At 53.8% G+C, this 24,719-nt stretch overlaps 1 protein-coding gene across 1 annotated transcript in view; it reads left to right on the forward strand.

Moving 5' to 3' along the window:
* Positions 1-527: 527 nt before the first annotated feature.
* Positions 528-24,719, forward strand: part of BCR (BCR activator of RhoGEF and GTPase) — a gene marked incomplete at both ends in the record, with an annotated part of 111,424 nt that continues 87,232 nt past the window's right edge. The window contains one exon of the mRNA XM_080717814.1: positions 528-1,533. Coding sequence (XP_080573940.1) covers positions 528-1,533 — 1,006 coding nt within the window. The remainder of the gene's footprint in view (positions 1,534-24,719) is intronic.

The raw sequence follows: 24,719 nt of genomic DNA on the forward strand, positions 1-24,719 counted from the left end.
TCCTCCTCCTCCTCCTCCTCCTCCTCCTCCTCCTCCTCCTCCCCCTCTTCCCTCTCCCCGCGCCGGGCGGCTCTCCGTGCGTCCCAACTCCTCCTCCCTCTCCCCCTCCGCGCGTCCCTCCTCCTCCTCCTCCTCCTCCCCCTCCCCCTCCGCGCGTCCCTCCTCCTCCTCCTCCTCCTCCTCCTCCTCCTCCTCCCCCTCCTCCCGGCGTCCCTCCCCTCCCCCTCCTCCCCGTCCTCCGCGCTGCCGTCCTCCCCTCCCCCTCCCCCTCCTCCTCCGCGGGGCGCGGCGGCCCGGCGGCCGCGGCCCCTTTAAGAGGCGCGCCGCTGGCCCGCGGCCGCCGCCCCCGGCCCTCCCCTTCCTGCGGCGGGCCCGGTGCGGGCGGCGATCGCGGCGGCGGCGGCGGCGGCGGAGGGGCCGGCGAGCCCGGGCCGGGCGCCCGCACACAATAGCCGCGCCCCCGCGCCGCGCCCGCGCACCTGCGGCCGCCCCGTGGCGCCGGGCGGCCATGGGCTAGCGCGCCCGCCATGGTGGACCCGGTGGGCTTCGCCGAGGCGTGGCGGGCGCAGTTCCCGCAGGCGGAGCCGCCGCGCATGGAGCTGCGCTCGGTGGGCGACATCGAGCAGGAGCTGGCGCGCTGCCGCGCCTCCATCCGCCGGCTGGAGCAGGAGGTGAACCAGGAGCGCTTCCGCATGATCTACCTGCAGGCGCTGCTGGCCCGCGAGCGCCGCAGCCACGACCGCCAGCGCGGGGGGGCCCGGCGCGACGCCCCCCCCCGGCCCGGCCCCGGGCCCGGGCCGCCCGCCTACGCCAACGTCGAGTTCCACCGCGAGCGCGGCCTCGTGCGGGTCAACGGGCGCGACGTGTCCGAGCGCCTGGGCGCGCTGGGCAGCCAGGCCATGCAGCTGGACCGCGGCCGGGCGCGGCCCCCGCGCAGGGCGCGCGCCCCGGGCCCCGACGGCGGCCCCGACGGCGACTTCGAGGACGCCGAGCTGAACGCGCGCTTCCTCCAGGACCACCTGCTGGACGCCGAGGCCGGCGGCCGGCCGCCCTGGCCGCCCCTGGGGTGCCAGCCCTACCAGAGCGTGCACGTCGGGGCCCTGATGGCGGACGGCGAGGCCCGGGGCCCCCAGGGCCCGCTGCAGCGCAGCCAGAGCGCGTCGGAGCCCGAGCGGCGCCTCACCTGGCCCCGCAGGTCCTGCTCGCCCCGGAGCTTCGAGGACAGCGGGGGCGGCTACACCCCCGACTGCAGCTCCAACGAGAACCTCACCTCCAGCGAGGAGGACTTCTCCTCCGGCCAGTCCGGCCGCGTGTCCCCGAGCCCCAGCACCTGCCGCGCCTTCCGGGACCAGAGCCGCTCCCCGTCGCAGAACTCGCAGCAGTCCCTGGACAGCAGCAGCCCCCCGACGCCGCAGTGCCAGAAGCGCCACCGCCAGGGCCAGGTGGTGGTGTCCGAGGCCACCATCGTGGGCGTCCGCAAGACCGGGCAGATCTGGCCCAGCAACGGGGACGGCGCCTTCCAGGGAGACGCAGGTGGGTACCGGTGCGTCCACAGGTAGGGGACCCTCCGGGAGAGGCTCTGACCTGCCGTCGGGGCTCAGGTGGACCCTGCGCCTGGGCCCGGCTCGAGTGGCTTGGGGCTGGAAGAGGTGGAGGTGGCAGGTGGCCTGCGCCTTCGGTCCCAGAGAGAGCCCGGGCGCTTCTCTTGAAAGTTCCCAGTGTTCGCTGGGGTGTGTGTGTGTGGGGGGGAGATTCCCTGTCCAGTCTCCTTGCCCCGGGAGCTCTCCACACTGGACGGTGAGGTCGGCGTCATCTCTGGCCCCCCACCCCCAGCTCAGATCCCCTCGCCCGGGGACCCCTCTGGGCCTTGGACACGCCCACCACCCCGCACCTCGTCTGAGCCGGAGGGGTTATGTGGTACAGTTGGAGAACCCAGGATGTGCCAGGTGCTTCCGGGCCTTCGGAGTGTCCGGCTGGCTTGCTCACGAGTTAGAGCCCGTGAACGAACATAGAAGTTATAAGAAAGAGGGGCGGCAGGCACTTGGGCCGGTGGCCCCAGAAATCAACACGACGGAGATTTTTATCCGGGGCTGAAGCAGTTTCACACCCTTGGCTGTGGTGGGGGCTTTGTTCTGTTTTGTGGTGGTCCCAGGGAGGAAGCCCTGGGCATCGTACCTCTGAGCCATACCCCCGGCTCTTTTGATTTTTCGCTTTACTTTGAAACAGGGTCTTGCTAAGTTACCGCTTGATGGCCTCGCACCTCTGATCCTCCTGCCCCAACCTCCCAAGTGCCGCGATTGATTACGGGCGTGCCCCACGGCGCCCGCTAATGGGAGGTTTTTATTACTCTTGTACAGACTCCTCTGCATATCCTAACCCGCTCCGGTTTCTGATCCTGCCGTATCCGCTTCCTCCTCGTGCACGCCGGGATGAGCGTTCAGTTTACTGTGGGCCCCCATCTGTGGTCAGACCCCAGCCCTCAGATTTGATCAACGGGCAGGGCGTGGTGGCACACACTTGTCCTGGTACACAAGATGACTGGGATTTGAGTCCAGCCTCAGCAGCTTGGCGAGACCCTCCGCGACCTAGCGAGACCCTGTTTCAAAAACAAAGAGATCAAAAATAAAATCAGAAGGTCCGGGGGTGTGGGTTGGAGGTAGACCGTCTCTGGGATTAGAGTAACTTCTGCGCTGTATAGTAGACATTTGGGGTGATGGTACTCGGTTTTGAGATCCGGGGTGCGCAGAGCGTAGGTGGGGGTCTGTGAGGCTGTCAGAGTCTCTTGGAAAGCGAGTCCCTGTTGGTCTGATCCGGTTTTGTGCTTGATTGATTTTTCTCTTTCTGCTGATGGAGCCGTGACGCGCTTTGGTGGTCAGGATCCTCTTGAAACCAGCGGGGCTATTTTTGGCTGTGCGGAGTGGCTCTCTGCGATCTGCACTGTGTCCTGTTTGTTTTAGGTACTTCCAGCTGCCCGTCTTCCCTGGGCAGCTGGGTTTGACTGTGGTGCGAGGCCCTAATGGAGTAGGCCCTCGGCTCCACCGGGGAGGGGGGCCGGGCGTGGGGATGCACGCCCAGAGTCCCAGGACTTGGGGGGGCGAGACAGGAGAATGGCAGATTCGAGGCCAGCCTCCTCAGCTTTAGGGAGACCCTGATTCAAAGAAATAAAAGAATAAAATAAAATAAAAATAATAAAATAGGTCTAAGGCTATAGCTCAGAGGTAGAATGTCCCTGGGTTCAATCCCCAGTGCCACACACACAAAAAAAGTGAGGCCCAGCACAAGAATCATTCAGGTAGAGTCTTAGGGAATGGCTTAAGGGTTGGTTACCTTTATAACTTTTAGAACATTCTGGAGCCTTCTCTAAATATCTTTAAGTTCCCATATTCTCTCTTTTATTAGTATTTTTTTTTTATGGTACTGGGGATTGAACCCAGGGGCATTTTTACCTCCAAGCTACACCCCCGGCCCTTTTAATATTTTTGTTTTGAAACAGAGTCTCACTAGGTTCCTGAGGCTGCTTGTCCCCCTGTGAACCTCTGGTCTCAGCCTCCCAAGATCGGGGATCAAAGGCGCACCGCACCACACCCATATCAAACTTAATGATTTATTTATTTATTTTGTGTGTGTGTGGTACTAGGGATGGAACCCAAGGGCATTCTACCTCCGAGCTACACCCCCAGCCCTGTTTTTTATTCTTTACTTTGAAACGGGGTCTCACTGAGTTGCAGAGGGCCTCACTAAGTAGCTGAGGCTGTCCGCGCACCACGATTCTCCCGTCTCAGCCTCCCCAATGCTGGGATGACAAGCGTGCGCCACCACGCCCGGCCAGACTTAATTTTTTATCGAGTGCTTTTAGGTTTGCAGGATTCAAACATCAGTACTTCCTGCTCACAGCTGTGCCTGAACTTGCCTCGACACCTCAGTACCGGCCCCCGTGCGCGGTTCCCATTAGGATTCCTGTGGGTGGTGCACAGCCTGTGGCCTGGGATCCTTTAGGTTTTAAAGCTCCTGGTTGCTTTGCCTTTAAACCCCGTGCCCAGCAATCTCCTCTGACGTGTGGCTGGTGGCGAAAGAGGGATGCCCGGCATCGGCCACGCCGTCTGCCTCCTCCCTCTCACCTTTAGCTGGCTGTGGGCCGCTGGCCCGAAAACAAAAAGACGCGTGTAGGGCAGGGGAAGTCACCCCGGTTCTCAGCAGTGGCAGGCCTGGTGGCCTGGTCCTGGTAACTTCAGAATCCCGTGTGTGTGCGTGTGTGCGCGCGCGCACGTGTGTGTGTGTGTGTGTGTGTGTGTGTGTACTGGCTGAACCCAGGGGCATTCTACCCCTGAGCTACACCCCAGCCCGATCTTTTATTCTTTTTATTCTTTTTTTTTTTTTGAAACAGGGTCTCATAAAGTTACAGGGGGCCTCGCTAAGTAGCTGAGGCTGTCTGTGAACCATGGTGCCCCTGTCTCAGCCTCCCAAGTACTAGGATTACAAGCGTGCACCGCCACGCCTGGCATTCTTTTTTTTTATTTTGAAACAGGGTTTTGCTAAGTTGCAGAGGGCCTCGGCAAGTTGCTGAGGCTGGCCACGAACCTGCAATCCTCCTGTCTTGGGAGGATCATGCCTCGGCCTCCCACCTGCTTGGGATGACAGGCGTGCACCACCTGTTTTGTTTTGTTTTGTTTGAAGAGAGGAATCACTCACTGGTAAGTCGCCAGGTTTCTTGTCCCACAGCCTTGCATGAAGCACATTCCAGAAAACTTCCTCCTTTTCACAGCCACTGAGGTCAAAATTGGGCAACAAAATTGTGTGTGTGTGTGTGTGTGTGTGTGTGTGCGCGCATGCATGTGGTACTAGGGATTGAACTCAGGCATTGTACCTCTGAGCTGCAGCCCAAGTCCTATTAATTAATTTATTTGTAGTACTGGAAATTGGAACCCAGGGCCATTCCACCTCTGAGCTACACCTCCAGCCCTATTTTTTAATTTATTTTTTACTTTTTTATTTTTTTTTGCAGGACTGGGGATGGAACCCAGGGCCATTCTACCTCAGAGCTACACCCCCAGCCCTGTTACTTATTCTTTATTTTGAAACAGGGCCACGAACTTGCGATCCTCTTATTTCAGCCTCCCAAGTACCGGGATTACAAGCGTGAGCCACCACACCCGGCTTTTGTTTTTAATTTTGAAATAGGGGCTGGCTAAGTAGCTGAGGCTGTCCTCAAAACTGCGATCTCCCTATCTCAGCTTCCCAAGTGCTGGGATCACAGGCCTGAGTGGTGGCTTCGGGTCTTGACCGGCTTCGTTTGCCCTTGCGGTCTGGCGGTGTGCTCGCACCAGAAAGATCCCAGCCTGTTTTTTCCTGCGAGTGACTGGCTAGGCAGCCAGTTTGAGTCATGGTAGGGCTATAAAAGGTCTCCAGGCCTCTGGTGGGTCAGTGGTGGCCTCTTTATTTTATTTTATTTTATTTTTTTGCAGTACTGGGGGTGGAACCCAGGAACATTCTACCTCCGAGCTAGACTCTTAGCCCTGTTTTATTTCTTTATTTGGAAACAGGGTCTCACTGAGCTGCAGAGGGCCTCACTAAGTAGCTGAGGCTGGCCGTGAACCGCGATCCTCCAGTCTCAGCCTCCCAAATGCTGGGATGACAAGCGTGCGCCACGCCCGGCCCATGGTGGCCTCTATCCTGGAGCCATCCGTGGCTGCTGTCTCTGGGTGGAATGCAGGCTCCTCTCCATCTACGGGGGCAGGGCTGGCAGATTCAAGAGAATGGAAACAGTAGGATCAAATTTTATGAGGGTTCCCTGGCTCCGGAAGGCTGCTGTGTTTGGGGACAGAATGCTGCATTCTGGAACATTTCACAGAAGGAGCTTAATGTACTGTTGATTTTAGTGGCTGCGGGACCCGCCTGTCCCAGGACTCTCTTTGCCTAATTTGCTGCTTCTGGCTGGATCAGGAGTCCTGTGGCTGGAGGGCCTGCGTGCCTGTGTGGCTGCTGCCCCCACCACGACCAGGCCAGGTGAGCCTCAGGCTGGAGCCCACCTGAGCAGGCCCGGGCCGCGGCCCTGTGGTCCGAGAGGGATCAGCCTTTGGGAGGAACGGCTGGGCATCGCCAGAGCCTGTGCGGGTCATTCAACAGTAGGTCTGCTTTTGGGCAGAGACTCTGCTTTTTGGGTCAATCTCAGGGGGTGGAGGTATATTAAATTAACTACGAGCTGGCCAGCTGTGGTGGTGCACGCTTGTCATCCCCGCGCTTGGGAGGCTGAGACAGGAGGATCGCACAGGTTCGAAGCCAGTCTCAGCTACTTAAGTGAGGCTCTCAGCAACTTAGTGAGACCCTGTTTCCAAATAAAATATAAAATAGGTCTGGGAGGATAGCCCAGAGGAAGAAAGCCCCTGGCAGGGTTCCACCCCCAGTATCACCAAAAAAAAAAAAAAAAAATTAACTACTAGCTGGCTGGGCGTGGTGGCACACTCGGGTAATTCTAGTACTTGGGAGACTGAGACAGGAGGATTGCAGGTTCGGAGGCAGCCGCAGCAACTTAGAGAGACCCTGTCTCAAAATAGAGTAAAGCCAGGTGTGGTGGCACACGCCTGTCATCCCAGGACTTGGGAGGCTGAGACAGGAGGAGCACAGGTTTGAGGACAGCCTCAGCAAGTAGTGAGACTCTCATCAACCTAGTGAGACCCTGCTTCAAAATAACAAAACAAAAAAAAAAAAAAGAAAATTAAACGGGGCTAGGGGTGCAGCTCAGAGGTAGAACATTCTTGGCTTAATCATTAATATCACAAAGAAAAAAAAAACCCCAAAACTCTGAACCCCGCAGGATTTCTGTGCCCTGGCTTTCCACTGCTTGACTTAAAGGACAGATTCATTTTTCCTTTGAAAAATGTATTTTAATTAAAATATGCTATGTCGATAACATAAGTTTATTGTGGTACTAGAAGCATAACATAAAATGTACCTTTGTTTTTTTTTTTTTGGCACTTGGGTTCCTGGAAGCCCTTCTACCTCCAGGCTACACTCTCAGACCTATTTTTTAATATTTTTTATTTGGAAACAGGGTCTCTTAAGCCAGCGAGGCTGGCTCCGAACCAGCGCGATCCTCTTGTGTCCGCCTCCCAAGAGAAAATGTACCATTTTAATCTTTTTTTGGGGGTACTGGGAATTGAACCCAGAGACATTCAATCTCCAAGCTACACCCTGTTCAGTCTGATTTTTTTGATTTCCTACTTAGAAACAGGGTCTCACCAGGTTGCTGAGGCTGGCCTTGAACCTGCCACCACCCCACCACCCCTGTCCCAAGCACCACCACGCCCAGGCTTAGAACTTTTCATCATCCCCAATAAAAACCCTAAACTGAACCATTAACTAATAGCTTCTCCTTCCCGGCCTCCTCCGTACATGTCATCCAGATGGAATCTCATGATAGCCGTCCTCCGTGTCGGCATCTCAGGCGAGCAGGGTTTGAAGCTCCCCGGAGCGTCCTCTCACCCCGACCTCTGTATCAGACCCTTCACAGGTGTGCTCGCTCAGGGAAAACACCTGTTAGCCGCTTCCCTGTCCTTGGCTTTCACGCCCAAGGCCTCCGAGCGGCCAGTCTGCCAGGGCCGTCCCATGACGAAACGCCGCGGACCTGACAGACTAAACAACAGACGTGGGGGTCCTCCCCCTTCTAGGACTGAAGGCTCAAGGCCCAGGGGCCGCCCCGCAGCCTGCAGCCACCTCTCTGCATGGTCTTTCTTCCCCTGGGTCTCTCTCTCTCTGTCCAGATTTTCTCTTCTTATAATGACACCAGGCAGATTGGATTAAGCCCGCCCCCAAGGACCCTGTTCTAATTTAATTTGCCTGCTGAAAGGCCCTGTTTAGCCGGGCATGGTGGCGCACCCTTGTAGTCCTGACTGAGGCAGGAGGATCACGGCTTTTAGGCCAGCCTCGGCTACTTAGTGAGGTCTTCCACAACTGAGTGAGACCCTGATTCAAAATAAAGAATAAAAAAAAAAAAATAGGGATGGGGGTATGGCTCAGTGGTAGAATTGCCCCGGGTTCAAGCCCCAGTAGGCCCTGTCTTAGCCAGGCATGGTGGCACACTCCGCTCCTGTGATCTCAGTACTTGGGAGGCTGAGACAGGAGGATTGCGGGGTTCAAGGACAGCCTCAACAAGTACTAAGGAGTGTATCAACCTAGAGAGATCCTGTTTCAAAAGATAAAATAGGCCGGGCATGATGGCGCACGCTTGTAATCCCCAGCTTGGGAGGCTGAGACAGAAGGATCGCACAGGTTCGAAGCCAGCCTCAGCTACTTAGTGAGGCCTTTTGCAACTTAGTGAGACCTGCTTATTAATTAATTAATTAATTAGTTTATTTATTGTGGTCCTGGGGATGGAACCCAGGGGTCTCTACCTCCGGGCTACACCCCAACCTACTTTATATTTTATTTGGAAACAGGGTCTCACTAAGTTGCTGAGAGCCTCACTTAAGTAGCTGAGGCTGGCTTCGAACCTGTGCGATCCTCCTGTCTCAGCCTCCCAAGCGCTGGGATTACAGGCGTGTGCCACTGCACCCAGTTCCCGAGGTGTTTACTGAGAACCTATTATGTGCTGGCAGTGTCTTCAGAGAAATTCTTGCTTGCTTTTCTTTGTGGATTTGGGGAAAGTTTTATCTCCAAGGGCCTTGTCCTTTAAAAAAAAAAAACAAAACAAAAAAACCTTTGTACTGCCAGAGTGTCTTCCCTGGTTGTCGATGTTTCTTGAACTGTGTGTGCGCGGCTGTCTCCTGTTAGTCCTGTGTCTGTATGGTTTCCTTCTTTAGGGCAATGCGATCTTTTAAAAAAAAAAAAATTGGGGGTGCCAGAGATTGAATCCAGAGGCATTCTACCTCCAACTTCACCCCCAGCCCAATTTTATTTCTTATTTGGAAATAGTCTCCCTAGGTTGCTGAGAGCCTCGCTAAGTGATGGAGGCTGGTTTTGAACCTTTGTCATCCTCCTGCCTCAGCCTCAGCTATTTAGTGAGGCCCTCCGCAACTCAGTGAGACCCTGTTTCAAAATAAAGAATAAAAAATAGGGCTGGGGGAGTAACTCAGAGGTAGAGTGTCCCTGGGTTCCATCCCCAATACTGCAAGCAAAAAAAAAAAAAAACTGGCAGTGGGTTTTCTGGGGGCTGATGACGCGTGCGAGCACCGGGCCGTGTGGGCTTTGGGACCCGCTGGCTGGTCCTGTGTCCATCTTTGCTGATGGTTGGTCCTCCCTCACAACCCTCAGATACAGGCTGCCAGCTACGCAGCTTGGAGTCCGGCTCTGCTGTCGCAGCCTTGCAAAACAAAACACGACAAAAAATGACTGTGGACCAGAAGGGGGTGTGGTGACCAAGGGACGCGTCACCCGCAGGTTCATAAATGGACCTGCCCGTGCTGGGGGCGAGGAGACTGGGCGCCCCAAAAGTGTTAAGTGTGACTTTGAAAGGCTGTTGGACAGGCCCTCGAGTCATCCTTGTGAAGTGGCCGTAGGGAGATTAGGATCGTAATTACACGCTGTCCACTGGTCCGAGGGAACACACGGGCGAAGGAGAAGCCGCCAAGGTCAGGGCGGCGCGGGGGCTGGCGGCGCCGGCAGGCTCCTACGAGCAGACACGGGGTGACTCCACGGCCTCGGGGACCTTGATCAGTGGTTTGGCAAACAAGCCCTGGGCACCTACTCCGTCAAGTGCGGGTGGTACTGAGTACCACGAGGTAGGTCCTCCTCCTCCGGGGTCCTTTCCTTTGTGGTAGGAAGAAAGCCACACGGACCGAGTGCTACAGCTCCACGGGAACCTTCCGGTCTCAGCCTCCAGCCAGGGCCTTGAAGGGGCCAGCCGTCCAGGAATGGAGTCTCTGGCTCTTACTGGGTGCTGGCGATTAACCCAGGGGCATTCTACCTCCCAGCGCCACCCCCAGCCCTGTTGATATTTTGATTTAGAAACAAAGTCCCACTAAGTTGCTGAAGGTCTTGCTAAGTTGCTAAGGCTGGCCTTGAACTTGTGATCCTCCTGTCTCAGCCCCCGAGTACTGGGATTTGTAGGGATGTGCTACTTCAGTGTCTCTCCCTCCTCCCTCTCACCTCTTTCTCTCTCTCTGTCTCTCTCCTTCCTAGTACTGAGATGATACATGTGTGCCACCACGCCTGGCTTACTTTTGATTTATTATTATTATTATTATTATTATTATTATTATTATTATTTGGCAATACTGGGGGTGGAACCCAGGGGCATTCGACCTCCAAGCTACACCCCCAGCCCTATTTTTTATTCTTTATTTTGAAACAGGGTCTCACCGAGTTGCAGAGGGCCTCACTAAGTAGCTGAGGCTGTCCGTGAACCGCCATCCTCCAGTCTCAGCCTCCCAAATGCTGGGATTGCACGTGTGGGCCGCCACGCCCGGCTTTTAGGTGACGTTTTATATCTAACTCTAACTCCCTGTATCCCGGCCAGGCACAGCCAGAATCCGAGCTGCCACGGGGATCCTTAACTCAAGTGCCGCTGTTGGCTCGGGAGGGCTTTTGAGATTCGCCTCACTTGAAAGGCCTGGCGTCTCCTCTCTTTTCAAGTGCCGCTGGGGTGGGTGGGGAGGCAGGAGAGTCGGAAGGGATTTTCTGCGTTAACGAGGAGTGGGTGAACATTCTAGAAGTGGACTTAAGAGAGCGTGTGTGTTGATCTACCTGGAAAGAGAACGCAGACTTTGAAAATGGAAGATCTGGACGTGCCCAGGAGCCCTGGCACGTGTCCCTGTGCACCCTTTTGCAGGGACTGGGTTCTCTCTTGGCCTCTGTCCGCTGGAGAGGACGACCCCTGTCCTTGGGGGCTTCATGGGAATGTCAGGCAGGCTGGCCCCCTGTTTTGTCTCCTGGAGTCCCCCATCATGGCAGTTGACTTAACAACACTGTTTTTGTCCATTTTTTTGTTGTTGCTATAACAGAATGCCTGAACCTGGGAAGTTTATAGAGAAAAGAGGAGCCGGGCGTGGTGGCACGCGCTTGTCATCCCAGCATTCGGGAGGCTGAGACAGGAGGATCACGGGTCACAGACAGCCTCAGCTACTTAGTGAGGCCCTGTTTCAAAATAAGGAATAAAAAATAGGACTAGGGGTGCAGCTCAGAGATAGAATCCCCCCTGGGTTCCATCCCCAGTACCACAAAAAAGAAAAAAGGAAGAAAGAAAGAAAGAAAGAAAGAAAGAAAGAAAGAAAGAAAGAAAGGAGGTTTATTGACTTCACGATTCTGGAGGCTGAAAGACCAAGGTCGGGTGGTCCCATCTGCAGCCTGAAGGGTCTAAGGCAAAGTTCTATATGCATTTTCTGCATTGTAGCCCTCCAATGAAAGCTAGCTCCATCATCAGTGTTCAGACAGAGCAGCCCCAGGTCCTAGGGGCCCTGGTCTGATATCAGCTGAGGCCTGCCCTGGGTAGGTGGCCTTTGTCACCCTCCTGGGTAGGGTAGACCTTCTTGGGAGGTTCCTGGACCACTGGCTTTGGTCCGGAAGAAGAGGATTGCTTCATCTCTCATGGGCTGCCCCTTGCAAAATTTGTAGAGGGAAGATTTTATTTATTTATTTATTTTCTGGTGGTACTGGGGTTCCTGGAAGCCCTTCTACCTCCGGGCTACACTCCCAGACCTATTTTTACATTTTTATTTGGAAACAGGGTCTCCTAAGCCAGCGCGCACGGCTGGCTTCGAACCTGCGCGATCCTCCTGTCTCCGCCTCCCAAGCGCGGGGATTACAAGCGTGCGCCACCACGCCCAGCACATAGAGGGAAGATTTTAAATGACTTTGTTCTCCCCCCCCCCTTTTTTTTTTTTAGTACTGGGAGTGGAAACTAGGTCCATGTGCACAGGAGGCTAGAGTGCTACCACTGAGCTATACCCCAGCCCCTTTTCAGTTAGACGGAGGTGTCACTGAGATGCCCGACCTCAGTCTCCGAGTAGCTGGGATTCCAGGCCTGCACCACCATGCGCTTCCCTTCTCCTCGATGACTGTGAGACCCTAGAGAGGAAGTGAAAACCATAAAAACCACAGACTCTCTTATGTGAACACACCACACGGGCAAGAGCGGGAAAGCCCAGTTGCCAGGGCTTTGGCAGACGCAGGCTCAGGCCGCGGCTTGCCAAGGGCTGTACAAACCAGAGGTGGGCTTCCCTGGGAACCGGGGCACCCATGGTGCCCCTGGCCAGACAGAACATCCTGACAGCCCCTGGGTGGTGAGCCACTGAGCTTGGGAAAGACCCAAACCACATTCCTGTAGAGCATCGGGCACCCTTAGGTGGTCAGAGACCATGGGGATCCTGGGGCCTTTTGGCTCCTGGCCCCCAGTGAACTCTAAGCCACAACATACCCAGCACCCCTCCCGCCTGTTTGTGGTACTGGGGATGGATCCAGGGCCTTCTACCTCCGGGCTACACCCCTAGGCCAATTCCCCCCCCCCTTTGGTACTGAGGATTGAACCTAGAGGCATTCTACCTCCAAGCTACACCCACAACCCAATCACATTTCTTTATTTGGAAGTAGGGCCTCACTAGGTTTCTTAAGAGCCTCCCTACGTTCCTGAGACTGGGATTACAAGCATGCACCACCATTTTATTTTATTTTCAGTACTGGGGATGGAACCCAGGGGCATTCTACCTCTGAGCTATACCCTCAGCCCTATTTTTTATTCTTTATTTTGAAACAGGGTCTTACTAAGTTTGGAGGGCCTCACTAAGTAGCTGAGGCTGGCCACTAACGGTGATCCTCCTGTCTCAGCCTCCCGAGTAGTGGGATTATAAACAGGTGTGCGCCTCCACGCCCGGCTGGAGACTGTCCCATAGCTGCCTGCAAGGAGGCCCAAAGAGCGACAGAGCCATTGATTCCACAGCTGGTGCCCGATGGCGGCTGGAGAGGACCACGGTGCCTCGCCATGAACGGCACCACCTGCTGCTCCTGGCCTTGGGGTGCTGAGGACGGAGGTGAGGGTCCTGGCTCCGGCACTGCCAGGCACCAGGTGGCATGTGTCGTGTGGACCTGCAGCTTGTCTTGGAGTGAGCAGTGTGACAGACCTGCCCCCGTCCCTCACGCAGCTGGACACAAGCAGTTCAAGTTTGGTCCCAGCAAATGTTGGTTGTGATTCTTAGCATAAGCCTGGCTTCTTCTCCTGTGGCGTTTCTCAGTAGCCAGAGGCCCGGTCGCTGCCACAGCCTCTTCTCTGTCGAAGCAGGAGCCGGGCCGGCGACTGTAATCCCCATCCTTGGGAGGCTGAGATGGGAGGATCGTGGGTTTGAGGACAGAGTCAGCAATGCAGCGAGGCTCTCGGCAACCTAACGAGACTCTGTTTCTAAACAAAAATAAAACGAGGAGCTGGGTGCAGTGGTGTGTGCCTATATTCTCAATACTTGGGAGGCTTAGACGGGAGGATCGCAAGGTCAGCCTCAGCAACTTAGCGAGGCTCTCAGCAACTTAGTGAGACCCTGTTTCAAAATTCAAAAAGACTAAGCCGGGCGTGGTGGCGCACGCTTGTAATCCCCACACTTGGGGGTTGGAGACAGGAGGATCGCGCTGGTTAAAGCCAGTCCTTGCTGGCTTAAGAGACCCTGTTTCCAAATAAAAATATAAAATAGGTCTGGGAGTGTAGCCCGGAGGTAGAAGGGTTTCCAGAACCCCAGTACCACAAAAAGAAAAAAGAAAAAAAATTAAAAAGACTAAAATAGAGCTGGGAGTATACCTTAGAGTAGAAAGCTTCTATGTTCAAACTCCAGTAACACAAAAAGAACTTTTAGCCGGGTGTGGTGGCACACACTTGTAATCCTGGCATTTGGGAGGCTGAGACTGGAGGATCGAGGAGGATTGCCATTCGAGGACAGCCTCAGCTATATAGTGAGGCCCTTTGCAACTCAGTGAGACCTGTTTCAAAATAAAAAAATAAAGCCGGGCATGGTGGCGCACGCTCGTAATCCCAGTGCTTGGGAGGCAGCGACAGGAGGATGGCATAGGTTCAAAGCCAGCCTCAGCAACTTAGAGAGGCTCTCAGCAGTTTAGTGAGACCCTGTTAGTGAGACCCTGTTTCCAAATAAAATATAAAATAGGGCTGGGGTGTACCTTGGAGGTAGAATGCCTCTGGGTTCTACCCCCATTACTGCAAAAATAAATACATAAATAAATAAATAATAAAAAGGGAGCTCAGAGGTAGAACACATGGGGTTCGAATCCCAGTATCAAAAAAAAAAAAAAAAAAAAGCCCATATAGGGCTACTTGAGGCTCAGAGGGAGACTTGATGTTCTAGACGGAGGTGTCTGAGGAAGCTCCCTGGTCGCTTCTGGCTCCAGCCGGCCGGGTGGCGCTTATCTGTTCTGCTGAGCCGGCAGTGTTGGGTTCCAGATGCTCTGGCAAGGACGTCTGGGGAGGTTAATGGGCCGAGACGCGGGCCCGCAGGCTTTCTGGGGGGACCCTGGTTCTGACTTAGCCGACAGGAGTCTTTATGTAGGAGCAGCTGTAGCTCTGGGCCGAGCAGCTGAGCCCCCAAAGGCAGCGAGGACCCCCTCCCTAACTCCACGGGCCCAAACCCTTACAGCTGGTGGCTGGGGTGCCAACAGGTAAGAGGTGGCGGCCTGGGCAGAGGGTGTTCTGTGTGGTGCTGGAGTAGGAACGGTGTCTCTCCTGGGCACGCATCTCTAGCCCCTTTACTGGGGATTGAACTCAGGGGCATTCTACCTCTAAGCTGCACTCCCAAACTTTTTTATTTTTTTATTTGAAACAGGGTCTCACTGGGTTGTTCAGTGCCTAAGTAGCTGAGGCTGGTCTCAAACCTGGGATCCTCCTGTCTCCGCCTCCCAAGTACTGGGATTCCAAAGTGTGCGCCACCACGCCCAGCTCAACTCTTAATTTTTTTCATTAAAATTTTTTTTGTACTAGAGATTGAACCCAGAGGCACTCTGCCTCCAAGCTATACTCCCAGCCCAGTTTTATTTCTTATTTGGAAACAGGGTCTCACTCTGTTGCTGAGAGCCTCTCTAAGTTGCCAAGGCTGGCTCTGAACCCATGATCCTCTTGTCCCAAATCCTGAGATTACAAGCATGCGCCACCATGCCTGGCTTTATTTTTTATTTTGAAACAGGTCCTCCCTAAGTTGCTGAGGCTGACCACAAAGCTGTGACCCTTCTGTCTCAGCTTCCTAAATTGTGGATAACCATGCTGGCTTTTTTTTTTTTTTTTTTGCAATACTGGGGATGGAACCCAGGGGCATTCTACCTCCTAGCTACACCCCCAACTCTATTTTTTATTCTTTATTTTGAAACAGAGTCTCACTGAGTTGCAAAGGGCCTCACTAAGTAGCTGAGGCTGTCTGCGACCCACAATCCTCCTGTCTCAGCCTCCTAAATTCTGGGATTACAAGCGTGCGCCACCACGCCCGGCTCAGCACATGGTAGTTAGAAGCCTGAGTGCCCACGAAGGTAGGTGTTCAGGCCCTGGGGGGCGGGAGTCTCCCAGTTTGGGTGCCACTAAGCTCAAAGAACAGAATTATGGGAGATGTAGGCGTTTGGTCTGGCAGAGGCCAAGGGTTGTAGGTAGGTCCTCAAACCAGCTGCCCATGTAGTGAACACACACACACACACACACACACACACACACACACACACACACACACACAATGTGGTCACCCTTGGAGAGGCTGATCCATGAGGATTTGATGTTTTGAATTCTACTGGAATTTCTGGGCACGCGGTAGCAGCCGTCTCTGCTCAAGGTCTCTCAGGGCTGCGGGGTCGGGGGTGACAGCCAGGCTGGATCCTGGATTCCCAATCGCCTCTTCCAAGCTCATGAGGGTTGTCAGCAGAACTCGGTTTCTGGCAGTTTGTAGGATTAAGGTCTTTCTCTTCCTCCTCCTCCCCTTCTCCTCTTTCTCCTCCAGATCCAGGGGCACTCTGCCACCAAACTACACTCCTAGCTCTTTTAAATTTTTTATTCTGAGATGGGGTCTTGCTCTGTTGCCCGGGCTGGCCTTGGACTTGAACTTGTGGTCCTCTTGCCTCAGTCTCCCGGGTCGCTGGGATTACAGGCGCTCACCAGCGTGCTCCACTAGGTCCGTTTTCTTGCTGGTGGGGCCACTCAGGGAAGCCCGTTCCTCTTCCTTGGCCGTTCACATAGGACTTTCTCCTCCTTCCCATGAGTCTGGGTGTCCTTTGGTCTTGTGTTTTCTTATTTTAAAGCCCTTTGGGAGCTTTCATCCCATAGCCAGAGCTTCAGACTCTTCAGCCTTGGGGAATCCATAGATACTAGCTCCACGTTTTGAAAAGCAGGTGTGTAGTAGAGAGGGACTGGATGTCTCTGGGTCACGATTGTCATTAATGGCTGCATTTCCTGGGAGACAGGTTTCTGCTTAATGTTACGGAAGATTTTCTTCTGTTTTCTTTCCAACTTAAAATTTAAAATTGTTTTTTAGAGCTGAGATCTTTTGTGTGTGTGTGTGCGGTGCTGAGGGCGGTACACAGGGGCATTCTACCTCCGAGCTACACCCCCAGCCCTATTTTTTTTTAATTCCTTATTTTGAAACAGGGTCTCACTGAGTTGCAAAGGGCCTCATTACGTAGATGAAGCTGTCCGCGAACCCAGATTCTCCTGTCTCAGCCTCTAAGTGCTGGGATTTCAAGTGTGTGCCACCACGCTCAGCTTAGAGCTGAAGTCTTGCCGTCTCATTGGGGGGTCTCTTTTTTTTTGTCAATTAACATGATCGTTTTCTTGTGTTACTAAATATTTGTTGTTGTTGCTATTATTATTTTATTATTATTATTATTATTATTATTATTATTATTATTTTATTATTATTACTGTTTTTGCAGTACTGAAGATTGAACCCAGGGACATTCTTCCAAGCTATACCCTCAGCCCAATTTTTTATTCTTTCTTTATTTTTTGGTACTGGGATTGAACTCAGGAGCATTCTGCCTCCAAGCTATACCCCCAGTCCTATTTTTTATTTTTTATTTTGAAGTAGGGTCTCTCTCACTAACTTGCTGAGGGCCTCACTAAGTAGCTGAGGCTGGCCGCAAACCTGTGATCCTCCTGTCTCAGCCTCCCAAGCGCTGGGATTACAAACCAGCACAACCCGCTGGGCTGTAAATGTTACTTTTAAGGACCATATTATAGCTCTGACCTAGAGTTACAGTTTAATTTGAGCGCTACTATATGTAACTGGCTATAATGTTTCAGTGGACATCTTTTACAAGCAAACATCTCCATGGAGATAGACTTCATATACCATGATTCACCCGTTTAGAGTATACAATCTCAGCAGGGTGTGGTGGCCCACGCTTGTAATCCCAGTAGTTGGGAGGCTGAGACAGTAGGATCACAGGTTCGAGTCCAACCTCAGCAATTTAGTGCGGCTGTCAGCAACTTGGTGAGACTCTGTTTCCAAATAAAAAATAAAATAGGTCTGGGAGTATAGCCCGGATAAAAGGTCCCTGGGTTCCACCCCAATAACACACACACACGCACACGCACATGCACACGCACACACGCAGGTCTGAGGTCAGGATGGTAAAGATGAGGTGGTCCTAGGCTAGATCCTTGCTGACCCTTGGAATCGGCCAGGCTGGGCGCCACAGGGCCCTGGCTGCAGACACCGTTTGGAAAGCTTCCCGAGTCCCCGGCTGCATGGCCGCATAGTTCCTCATGGGCCTCGTGGGGAAGAACGCCCTGTCTCCATGTTTATCCTGAAACTCATTAGTGAATTCTGCTCCGGACCTCGGCAACGAGTCTGAAAAGCCTTCGGGCTTCTCTTCTGCGCCTTGGCAGCCGGTCAGGTCTGCTGGATGACATTGTCCGGTTGATTCTGGCTCGGGACTTCCTGCTCAGCCTTCACCAAAGCTCGGGGGAGCAGAACGCAGGCCTTTCACAGAGGGAGAGAGGCATGGCGGTGTTTGGCAGCTGCCAGCCTCCTGAGGCCGGGCCTCTCCCTCTGCAAACCCACAGCCCCCGTGCGCAGTCTGTCTTGCGTCCATATTGGCGGGGGAGGGGCCGGTGCCACAAGGTCGGATGGTGGAGCTGGCCGGGTGACCTGGGCTAGAGCGAAGAAGGGACACGGTTCCAAGCACTGACGCTGCCCGCCTGTCCCACCCCATGGCGGGAGTTCTACCTCTGGTCCTGGTTGCTCGGTTCCTGGTTAAGGAGCTGGGCCCTCCGTGCGTGCACTGCTGAGAATTATTTCGATTTGTTTGTTTTTGTTAGGGGATCAAACCTAGGGACGTTCAGCCTCCAAGCTACACCCCCAGCCCTATTTTTTATTTTGAAACAGGGTCTCACTAAGTTGCAGAGGGCCTCACTAAGTAGCTGAGGTCGTGGTCCTCCTGCCTCAGCCTCCCACTTAACTGGGATTGCAAGCGTGCCGCCACCGTGCCTGGCTTATTTTTCATTTATTTATTTTTCTTTGCAGTACTGGGGATAGAACCCAGGGGCATTTTACCTCCAAGCTACACCCCAGCCCTATTTTTTAGTCCTTTTATTTTTGAAACTGGGTCTCACTGAGTTGCAAAGGGCCTAAGTAGCTGAGGCTGTCCGCAAACCGCAATCCTCCGGTCTCCGCCTCCCGAATGCTGGGATTACAAGCGTGCGCCACCACGACCAGCCTTATTTATTTTTAAACAGAGTCTCACTAGGTTGCCAAGAGTCTTGTTAAGTCCCTGAGGCTGGCCTCGAACCTACAATTCTCCTATTTCACATCTTCCAAATACTGGTATTACAGGCATGTGGCTACCGGCTCCTCAGCTGCTGTTAGGACCCTGGCTGGTCACTTACCCTCTCACGCCTCTGAATTCCTGTCTGTGAATGAGGAAGCCAAACCAAACAGGAGCATCTTTATGGTCCAGTTAGGCTTGCGATTCCAAACTGAATGAAGTCATGTGACTCAGAGTTCCCAGCAAATGACTTGGACGCCCCGATTGGCAGGTGTCCCTGAGCGCCTTCCTGCAGGACCTAGGTTCTATCTGGCTTCCAGCAGCATCTTGAGTCCGGAGCCTACGGTGGGCCCAGGCGTGCACTCTGGGAGCAGGTTTAAAGGGAACCAGACCCTTCTTTGCTGGCCGATGTGCCGTCTCTCCTCATGGCCCGTCCAGTCTGAAGGCTGGGACAGATGTGCGGGGGCTAAGTGTAGGGCCTGGGTAGAGGGGGAGGGGCAGCATGGGCGCCGCCTGCCAGGGCCCAGGGAATTACGGCCAGGCAGGTGGTTGGCGGTGGGAGGCCTGGGAGTGCCAGCTGGCAGGTTGCCATCCGGAGCACAGCCCCGTGTGGGCAGGAACTCGTGTGCTGAGACCAGCGCCTGGCTGCCCCATCTCTCTGCATGTTGGCTTTTTTTTTTCTTCTTTTAATGTGTGTGTGGTACTGGGGATGAAACCCGGGGGCATTTTGCCTCCAAGCTACACCCCCAGCCCTATTGATTGCTTTCTTTCTTTCTTTTTTTTTTTGGGGGGGGGTCTTGGGACGGAACCCAGAGGCATTTGACCTCCGAGCTACACCCCTGCCCTATTTTTTTTTTTTTTTTATTCTTATTTTGAAACAGGGTCACTACGTTGCAGAGGACCTCACTAAGTAGCTGAGGCTGTCTGAGAACCGCCATCCTCTGGTCTCAGCCTCCCCAGTGCTGGGATTACAAGCATGCACCACCATGCCAGGCTCCCCACCCTATTTTATATTCTTTATTTTGAAACAGGATCTCACTGAGTTGCAAAGGGCCTCACTAAGTAGCTGAGGCTGGCTGTGAACCACAATCCTCCTGTCTCAGCCTCCCAAATGCTGGGATGACAAGCGTGCGCCACCAGGCCCAGCTTTGCATGGTGGCTTTTAAAAAAAAATTTTTTTTTTTTTGAAGTTCTGGGGATTAAAGATTGAGGCCAGGGGCATCTTACCTCGGAGCTTCATCCCAGGGCTGTGCTATTTTATTGTTGAAACAGAGTCTCACCAAGCGACCACTAGCTGCGGCAGTCAAACCTGTGTTCCTCCTGTCTCAGCCTCCCTCCCAAGTACTGGGATCGCAGAGGGCGCTGTTGTGGGCCGGTGGCACATTGGGTTCTTCAGGGTCATAGTTTGCCTTCGTCACAGATGACCTGTCCCCCAGCAGCCTGCTGGCCTTGTGCGGGCCCCACCTGCCACTGGAATCCACTCTGCTTCCTGCCAGGAAAGCGCTCTGTCAGGTCCTGGTTACTCTTTCCTGAGCGTTCCCAGTGCTGGCTGCCCTGTGAGTGGGCTGGCGGGCCGGGCTGGGGACCAGCTCGCTGGTCTGGAGGGCACAAGGACAGGAAGGAGACCGAGCTGATGGCAGTACTCCTGTGGGGCCCCGGACGCCTCAGCGGAAGTCTGCGTTTTTCTTTAGGAAATCCCGCGTGACAGATTTGGCATTTTGACCGCTGGGGGTGCCTTCCCCAGCCCCACAAACCCCTCCCTTCACTGGCACTTTGCACTGGGATTTGGCTTTGTGCCAACAAAAAAAGGGATCCCACGCACCTGCTGGGATCTGAGTTCTGCCGGCTCCCACCGGGGACTCAGTGGTCATGGCCACCACTCCCATGAAGGTGCTCGGACAGTGACAGCCAGAGCCCAGGAGGGCGAGGAGCTCCCGCAGCAGCAGAGCCCCCAGGATTCCCAGGAGTGGTTTTCAGTGTCTCTCCTCTGTGCTCCGCAGGATTAGACTTGACCCTTTCTTACAGGGCCACAAAGTAACTAATTTAGCCTTTGGGGCCAAGTTGTAAAATGGAAACCGCTATGTAGGGACTTATGTAACCATTTAAAAAATCCTTTCAAACTATCCCAGCTGTTCATTCTCAGCTCCTGGGTGGTACAAAGACGGGCAGTGGCGGCAGGATTTGGCCCGTGGGTTGGAGTTTCCGACTCCTGTTCTACAGTGAGGAGCTGCCTCCTGATTCCCGGTGATTATGAAATCGATGACGAAGCCGGGTGGAGGCGGCCCTGTCTGCTCAGGAGCTTGTAGGAGCTTTTCTCATGGAACCTGCAAGGCAGGTAGGGTTGGTTTCCTACCCCGGGATGACTCTTCTCTCAAGGAAGTGGCCTGAGGTGGCAGAGCTCCCATGGGCTGTGGTTACCTTCTTTCCAAATCTCTCTCTCTCTCTCTCTTTTCTTTTATACATAAGTGTATGCAGTACTGGGGATTGAACCCAGGGTCATTCTACCTCTGAGCTACACTGTCAGCCAATTTTTATTCTTTATTTGGAAACAGGGTCTCACTAAGTTGCGGAGGACCTCACTAAGTAGCTGAGGCTGGCGGCGAACCTGCGATCCTCCTGTCTCCATCTCCCAAATACTAGAATTACAAGCATGCGCCACCACACCCGGCCTACTTTCATATTTTTTATGCTGGGTATTGAACCCAGGGGTATTCTACCTCTGAACCACACCCCAGCCCGATTTTTTTTTTTTTTTTTTAAATCGTGAAATGGTCTCACTAAGTTTTGGAAGGTTTCACTAAGTAGCTGAGGTTGGCCGCGAACCTGTGATCTTCCTGCCTCAGCCTCCCAAGTAGCTGGGAGTACTGGTGTGCTCTACCATGCCTGGCTCCGACTTTTTGTTTGTTTGTTTGTTTGTTTTTTCCTCTCCCGTTTCCTGCTGCTTCTCAGTAACCCGGGAATTTCCATCCCCTGAAACAGGCTGGCCGCGAGTTAGTAATCACTGCGGCGAGCGACAGGCTTCTGTGCTCTCTGTTGTATTGGTTTGAAATTGCCCGTTCTAAGAAATTAAGAAAGTGAATATTTATAGATGAAAGGCACGGGGAAAAAAAAAACTCCACACGGAGAGACCGAGTGTTGGAATCCAAGATGTACAAACTTCGGCTCCCAGTTTCTTAGCAACAGATGCTTCTGCGAGAGTGGTAGCTATGCTTCAACCGTTTCATCTCCCATCCACCCGTCCATCCAAGCAGCCACTCATCACCCTTCATCTACCCGTCATCCGCCCGCCCAGCTCCATCCAGGCACCATCCACCCCTTGATCTCCATCCAGCCGTCTCCTCGTTCTTGTCCATTATCTGTCTAACCATCCGCCCGCTGTCTGCCATCACCTCCATCACCGACATCTGTCCCTCACCCATCACCCATTCAAACAACCACTTATCTGTTTATCTGTTTATCTGCCCATCCATCTGAGGTTTCTGCAGCACCCACTGAGGTCCAGACTTAAAGCTTCTGCTCCATCGTTGACCCCGGGAAAGATGTCATTGACAGGTGACAGCCCGGTACTGGGATGGAACACGGTACCAAGCAGGCGCTGAGAAGGGACTAGCTGCTGGGTTTTCTTGAGGAAGGCGTCGTGGGCAGAGGCATTAGCTAGGACTCGGTGGACACGAGAGCCTGCCCGGCAGCTGTAGGGACCCCGTGTGGCTCGTGAGAGCCTTCTGGACGGAGCTCTGACCCCGTCTGCTCTGCCCAAGGCGCAGTGACTCCCTGTGTGCCATGCTCGGCTCCATGGCGCCCGGTGCTCACTGGTCAGCCCCCGTCCACACAGAAATGCTGGAGCCCTGGCGCGTGTGGGCCTTCACCTTCAGCTGGCACCTCGCATGGGTCCTGGGGTCGGCCGCTCAGACTCCCTGAGCATTGGTGAGCGCCTTGGGCTGGGCCCTCCAGTTGGAAACACAGACAGAAGCAGCCAGGGTCCCTGAGGGGCTGTAGTTGGGGCTGTGCTGCGGGACTCACCTGCACACCTGCTGGGCTGTGGGAAAGAGAGAGAGGGATGGAGGGAGGGAGAGAGAGAGACTGTGTGTGTGTGTGTGTGTGTGTGTGTGTGTGTGTGTGTGTTCACATCCACAACATGCAGTTTCCCATCTTAACCCTTTCTCTTCATTGTGGTGCTGGGATTGGACCCCAGGCCTTGTACACGCTCAGCGCGTCCTCTGCCACCAAGCAACGTCCCCAACCTCCATCTCAGCCATTTTTATTTTTTAATTTTTTTGGTCAATAGTGGCTTTATCGCTATAGAGTGGATTTATTCAAGTAAAATTGATATATCAAAATAACATATACAGCCAGGCGTGGTGCCGCACGCTTGTTATCCCTGTGCTTGGGAGGCTGAGACAGGAGGATCACACGGGTTCGAAGCCAGCCTCAGCTACTTAGTGAGGCTCTCGGCAACTTAGTGAGACCCTGTTTCCAAATAAAATGTAAAATAGGTCTAGGAGTATAGCAGAAGGTAGAAAGCCCCTGGATTTCACTCCTAGGACCACACAAAAGAAAGATAACAGATACATATATGTATGTAAATGCATGTATTTACTTCTCTGCCATTTGGGGGGAGGTACCGGGGATAGAACCCAGGGACATTCTAACTCCGAGCTACACCCCCAGCCCCATTTTTTTATTCTTTATTTTGAGCCAGGATCTCACTAAGTTGCAAAGGGCCTCACTAAGCAGCTGGGGCTGGCTGCGAACCACAATCTTCCTGTCTCAGCCTCCCAAATACTGGGATAACAAGTGTGCGCCAACATGCCTGGCTTTCTGGTTTAGTTTTGACCCATGGACCTGTCTACCTGACCGTTGCCTCGCTCCTCTGGGTCTCAGGGCAGCCATCCCCGAGGGGACAGGGTCGGCCTAGCATCCTGCAGCTCCCTGAGGGTATCCTGGGCAGGGACATCCAGGGCTGAGCCTGTGATGCCAGCATCGCTGACTCATGCTCCTGGGCCCGGGGAGTCCTGAGTGGGGCTCCTCGCAGGAGGCAGGAGCTGGGTAGAGATGTGTGTCCCTTGAAAGACAGTGAGGCATAGGGGCCAGGGGCTCAAATCCCCAAGGGAATGCTCAGTACAGGACACACACACACACACACACACACACACACACACACACACACACACACACACATGCAGCTGGAAGGAAAGGTGGGTCTTCCTGCTAGCAAATAGCTAAAGACGAACCCCAGTGGGTGGGGATGCCCAGCCGGCCCAGCTTTACATCCGTCTTCTCTTACATCTGTTTCACGTACTAAGGGGTCATCTAAAAGGTCATGTATGAGCCAGGCTGGTGGCGCACGCTTGTCATCCCAGCATTTGGGAGGCTGAGACAGGAGGATCGCAGGTTCGCGGCCAGCCCCAGCTACTTAGTGAGGCCCTCCCTCCGCAACTTGGTGAGACCCTGTTTCCAAATAAAGAATAAAAAATAGGGTTGGGGGTGGAGCTCAGAGGTAGATTGCCCCTGGGTTCCATCCCCAGTACCACCAAAATAAACATCTATATCTGGGCATGATTACCCAAGCTTGTAATTCCAGTACTTGGGATACAGAGACAGGAGGATCAAAGGTTGAAGGACAGCCTTAACAACTTAGCTAGCTTCTCGGCAATCTAGTTTAAAAGAACAAACAAAAAAACGAGCGAAAAGAAATAAGCCAGGCGTGGTGGCGCACGCTCGTGATCCCAGCATTCGGGAGGCGAGACCTGAGGATCGCAGTTCGCAGACAGCCTCAGCTACTTAACGAGGCCCTTTGCAACTTAGTGAGACCCTGTTTCAAAATAAAGACTAAAAAATAGGGCAGGGGATGTAGCTCGGAGGTCAAATGCCTCTGGGTTCCATCCCCAGACCTGCAAAAAAATAAATTAATTAAAAAAAAATATAGGACCGGGGTGTAGCTCAGAGGTAGAACACTCCTGGATTCAATCTCCAGTCACACACTCTGGGCATATTTTGTATTTTGTATTAAATTTTCCAAATTTTTTTTCCTGTGTATGGTCCTGAGAGTTGAGCCTAGGGGC

Source organism: Muscardinus avellanarius (genome assembly GCF_963383645.1).
Source record: "Muscardinus avellanarius genome assembly, chromosome: 21".
NCBI classification, from domain to species: domain Eukaryota; kingdom Metazoa; phylum Chordata; class Mammalia; order Rodentia; family Gliridae; genus Muscardinus; species Muscardinus avellanarius.